This window comes from Acyrthosiphon pisum, chromosome X (assembly GCF_005508785.2).
Source record: "Acyrthosiphon pisum isolate AL4f chromosome X, pea_aphid_22Mar2018_4r6ur, whole genome shotgun sequence".
Taxonomy (NCBI): domain Eukaryota; kingdom Metazoa; phylum Arthropoda; class Insecta; order Hemiptera; family Aphididae; genus Acyrthosiphon; species Acyrthosiphon pisum.
This window is the reverse complement of record NC_042493.1, coordinates 24,092,856-24,098,397: the sequence shown is the minus strand read 5'-3', so window position 1 is coordinate 24,098,397 and position 5,542 is coordinate 24,092,856. Positions and strand designations below refer to the sequence as shown.

The window sequence follows — 5,542 nt, the reverse complement described above, 5'->3', positions numbered from 1 at the left end:
CAAATGCCATTTGTAAGTATAATGCATTATATTTTCCTAGGCACAAATGTATTAATTTCTTTATTTTAGTTGTGGAAAGTGTGCAAAGCAAAAGTGATGAACTTATTGATATGAATTCATCAGGTATGTCTGGTATTATTGAATTGGATACTGTACAAACGGATTCAAATGCCATTTGTAAGTATAATGCATTATATTTTCCTAGGCACAAATGTATTAATTTCTATATTTTAGTTGTGGAAAGTGTGCAAAGCAATAGTGATGAACTTATTGATATGAATTCATCAGGTATGTCTGGTATTATTGAATTGGATACTGTACAAACGGATTCAAATGCCATTTGTAAGTATAATGCATTATATTTTCCTAGGCAAAAATGTATTAATTTCTATATTTTAGTTGTGGAAAGTGTGCAAAGCAATAGTGATGAACTTATTGATATGAATTCATCAGGTATGTCTGGTATTATTGAATTGGATACTGTACAAACGGATTCAAATGCCATTTGTAAGTATAATGCATTATATTTTCCTAGGCAAAAATGTATTAATTTCTATATTTTAGTTGTGGAAAGTGTGCAAAGCAATAGTGATGAACTTATTGATATGAATTCATCAGGTATGTCTGGTATTATTGAATTGGATACTGTACAAACGGATTCAAATGCCATTTGTAAGTATAATGCATTATATTTTCTTAGGCACAAATGTATTAATTTCTATATTTTAGTTGTGGAAAGTGTACAAAGCTACGGTGATGAACTAATTGATATGGATACATCATTGGCTGATCGAAATTTAATTAGTAAGTCTAGATTTAAATGTAGTTTTTTCTGTATTATGTTATTTCACTAAATAAATTACATTGCATGTACAATTTTGATTTTTGCTTTTATGTAGATATTAATGTAGATGTTAGTAACCTTGCTAGTACCAAAACTTGTCCAAGGCTGATTGCAAAGAAAAATAATAAAATGGGTTAATAACTTATTTAAGTAAATTATATGTTGGAATTTATCCATCAAATATTACTTTATTTAATGCTTTCAAATAAACTAAATTGTTGAATCAGTTCCAATCTTCATTAGTAACATAATCATTGCTTATTAATTATCTGATGTCCATTGTACATTTATAGGATTATTGGCAAGCATTGGTGTGCGGAATATCAGACATCTTACTCCTAGATGTAAAAAGTTCTATTCGATAACCAATCAACTAATACGAAAACAACGTCAGTCAGTTGTTAAGAAAGAACTATTCAAAAATAGATTGAAGAGAGCAGAAAAATTTGCTGATTCATATATGATCAATAAATTGAATGGGAAAGTAACGGCTGCAGCATCGCTTTTTACCAGATTACAACTTCGGGAAACTATGAAAAAGAAAAGAGGTCATAGATTCACTTTGGAAGAAAAAATGCTGAGTCTTTCAATTTATAAAAGAAGTCCGAAATGCTATAGACTTTTATCAAATCTTTTCACGCTTCCATGTAAACGAACATTAAATAATTTACTAAGTACGGTATCTATTGGTCCAGGAGTTTCACCTGTAGTCTTTCAAGTCTTAACAGAAAATGTTAAAAAACTTAAACCGTCTGAACGGTAAGTTTTTCATATAGCATCAATAACTTTTAAATGTGTAATTTTTTTATTTGGTTTTTAGGTATTGCTCACTTATATTTGATGAAATATCATTGAGTAGTGGACTGAATTATGATTCATCTGCTAATAAAATAGACGGCTTTGTAAATTCTGGTTCTTATAAAAGCCAAGAGTTGGCAGACCATGCTTTAGTTTTTATGGTCAGAGGAATAAAAAAAAAATATAAGCAACCAGTATCATTTACATTCTGCCAAGGTGCTACTAACCAGCATGAATTAGCAAGACAAATTAAAGAAGTATTTATAAAAATATTTTTCATTATTATAAGTTAATATGTATTAATATCAATGTTTTATATTATTATGATGTAGGTAATACAAAAAGTTTCTAGAACAGGGCTTCATATAGTAGCAACTGTGTGCGATCAAGGGAAGCCAAATGAAGGTGCAATTCGGTTATTAAATGATGAAACCAGAGCATATTGCATTAAAAATAATCGTGAGTATAGAGAAGAATTTTATGAGGTGGAGCAAGAAAACGGAGAACGAACCAAAATTGTGCACTTATTTGATGTTCCTCATCTTATTAAATGCACAAGAAATAACTTGGTGACAAAAAATCTTTCATTCGAAATGGATGGTATCAAGCGTTTAGCAAAGTGGCAACATTTAGAATAGTTGTATCAAACAGATAGTGCTTTGCCAGACTCAAAGATGTTGCCTAGGTTGAGTGATTATCACGTTATTCCTCATAAAATTCCAAAGATGAAAGTGCGATTTGCAACCCAAGTTTTTAGTCAGCGAGTGTCTGCAGTAATGAATTTTGTAGCATGTAAGTTGATGATTTATTTTATAATTTGAATTTTGCAAAAAAACATATTTTTTTTTTTTAGCAAAAAGTTTAATTGAACCAAGTGGAGTAGACACTGCAGCACTATTTTTATTCTTCGACAAACTGTTTGATTCTTTAAATAGCAGCTATCATAAAGTGGTCGAAGGAAAAATATACCGAACTGCAGTGACGAAAAATTCTATTCATCATAAACTCTGGTCTGATAGCATAAAAATTATTAAATCAATGAATTTTATTGGAAAGAATGGTAAAGTTGTAAATGTTCCCACACTTAAAAATTGGATAACAACAATTAGAGGTAAAATAATATATCATAATTAAAGGATTATTGTATGCAAAATTAAATTTCTTCAAATTTCTCCAAAATAATAATCTTACAACTACCATAAATACTATGTTATTTAATTTGTGCTATCCACAAAGGGTGTTATATTTTTTGATTACAAAAATCTTTTTATTTTTTTTTTTAAGGTTTTCAAACATTGACAAAGATTTTAGAGGAAAAGGGAATTAAGTCAATACTCACAAGACATATAAACCAGGACCCAATTGAAAATTTTTTTGGTGCAGTTCGGAGTCTTGGCTGTGACAATCCTACTAGCCATTCGTTTATTTCTGCCTACAAAACTTTGTTGCTGAATAATTTGATTTCATCCCAATCCCCAGGAGCTAATTGTGAAGACTTTGCAGAAGACTCATTGATTACATATAAGAATTTTTTTTCATGTAATCAACAACAATCTTCAGCAGTTGAGGTATCAGTTAGTTTACCATTGCAGAGTAGTAGGGAATTGAATGATACGACAACAAAATTAATGCATGCTACACATGTATATATTGCCGGTTTTGTTGCCAAAAAACTCAACAAAGAATTATATAAAAATTGTGAAGAATGTTTGAAAAAAATTTGCACAAAACAAGTTTCTAAAGATCATGATTTGATTGTAGCTAGGGACTACCAAGCCTGTACCAGATTATCTTTAAAATATCCTACTAAACCATTTCATCAAATGCTTCACAATATTATTGTTTATATTGGTGAACATCTTCCATCAAAATGCCATTTTTTTGGAATAGGGGAAATAATTATTGAAGGAATTTTGACAAAGTATGATTTAACAGCTCTGCACTGTAAAAATCATGACGAAACATTTGAAAAAAAAATTGTAAAATCAATTGTCAAATTATTTATTGATCATTGGTGTGCTGAAGTTAATCGCATATTACATGGGAAAAGATCATTACAACTAGGAGAAAATGATCCTATCAAGCAACTGGCTTCTATATGGTACATAAAACATAAAAAAAAAAAAAACAATCACTGGAAAATTTAATCAAGTGTAAAATAAAGAAAAACGTACATTAAGTATTTTTTGTATTTTATTATTTTTATTAGTAGACAAGTACATACCTATTATTATTAGCTCAATTTTATATATAATTAAATTTTAATGGATGTTAAATTTTTAATTCATGTATTGCTATGTATAAAATACAATTAAGTCTGACCTTGTGATATACCATTTGAATATTAATTTTTAATTACCTAGTATTATTTTGGAGATACATAAATGAAATAATATTAATAAAACTAATAATAAACAAAATACATCATATTTTATTATTTTATTTATGGCCATAGTACAGGCGAGTGTAACACTAGTAAAGGACATGGGTAAGTGGGTAACATGAAACTTAAAACAATATTTACAAATTAAATGGTATAATTACGACTATCGATATTATACGATATCGTAGTGAATAGCGATTATCGATAAAATTATCGATAGCTCTATCGATTGCTCGCCAACACTAGGTTGGTTAAACTACGCAACCACCGGGAGCGCTATTTATGCGGTTCGTTTTTTTTTACATATGAGTTGCCTATCTATTATATCATACTTATCTATGAACCGGACCATACCACAGACCACTGCCCGACGACGATACGCCGCTCCACGGCTTCAAGCATCGTCCGACTACTGGCTGCATACGACACTACCGCTCCACGGTAGAGACCGGTGACGACCTGCAAGTCCACAACGACGCGCCGCTCCACGGCTACCAGTATCGTCCGAAAACCGACGAACGACGAGATTGCCGTTAGACGACAACATTTCACGCCGACGCGCAGTCCGACGACGATACACCGTCCCACGGCTACCAACACTGCCTGAAGCCGCCGACCATCGACAATATCATCACCTTACGCCTGCAGCCCGGCGACGGATGAACTGCAATTGAACAAGCAACGCTGAATTTCCACGCGGCCACCGCTCAACGGTAATAAGACCCGTGTCGACGGACCGCCCGGAGACAACGACGCCAACCCGCGGATACAGTTGCTGTCACATCGTCAATCGCTGCCTGTCGTTCAATTCTGCGGTTCCTGCAGCACTTCAATAAAACGGCCCTTCTTAGGGCCAACACATTACCCACCTAGGCGCTTAATTAAGCTGTCCTACCCGAGCCAGGTTCATCGTCGGGGTACCGCTTAATTAAGTCTGTACCGACGACGGCCGGTTTCCACACCCGATATTTGTCTTGTATATATATATATATATATATATTTAAAACCTTATACCACTGTATGGATAGAGTCCGGTAATTCCCGACTAAAACCCAAGCGCCTCCGATTGTGCCGACCCACTTATAAAAGTCTGGTCGGCACAAATCGACGCTTTACTCGCCCATAATATTGTAATTATAATTTAACATAGAAATAGAAACATCTGATAACTAAAAAGCAACGAAGTTCATCATTTATTTACGACGCGGAACGTCCCTCCGGACGCACCGTATCACTTTACATAGTCATTCCCAAACGCTGTACGTACGTTATGCGTCGTTGTACGGATATGTTTTTCTGGAATCCTTTGGGTTGTCGGTGGTGGTTTTCTGGTCATCATAATCATCATCATCGTCATCATCATCATCATCATCATCATCATCATCATCATCATCATCATCATCACCTTCAATGGCGCATTCTGTAAGTTTTAGAATCGCCTCGTCTCGTTCCATCTGCCTCTGCAAACGATGCTCACGATGTGTGTCCTCGTAATTCTGCAGTATATTATGTCGAAA

The 5,542-nt window shown here is 33.4% G+C and overlaps 1 protein-coding gene across 1 annotated transcript; it reads left to right on the top strand.

The window, feature by feature from the left end:
* Positions 1–6: 6 nt before the first annotated feature.
* LOC115033089 lies at positions 7–2,311 on the top strand. The gene is made up of 8 exons (XM_029485071.1): positions 7–12; positions 70–177; positions 235–507; positions 565–672; positions 730–804; positions 1,138–1,603; positions 1,665–1,899; positions 1,975–2,311. Exons 2-8 carry the CDS (start codon positions 111–113, stop codon positions 2,278–2,280), a joined length of 1,530 nt encoding a protein of 509 aa, XP_029340931.1. The 5' UTR covers positions 7–12; positions 70–110; the 3' UTR covers positions 2,281–2,311.
* The last annotated feature ends 3,231 nt before the right edge of the window (positions 2,312–5,542 follow it).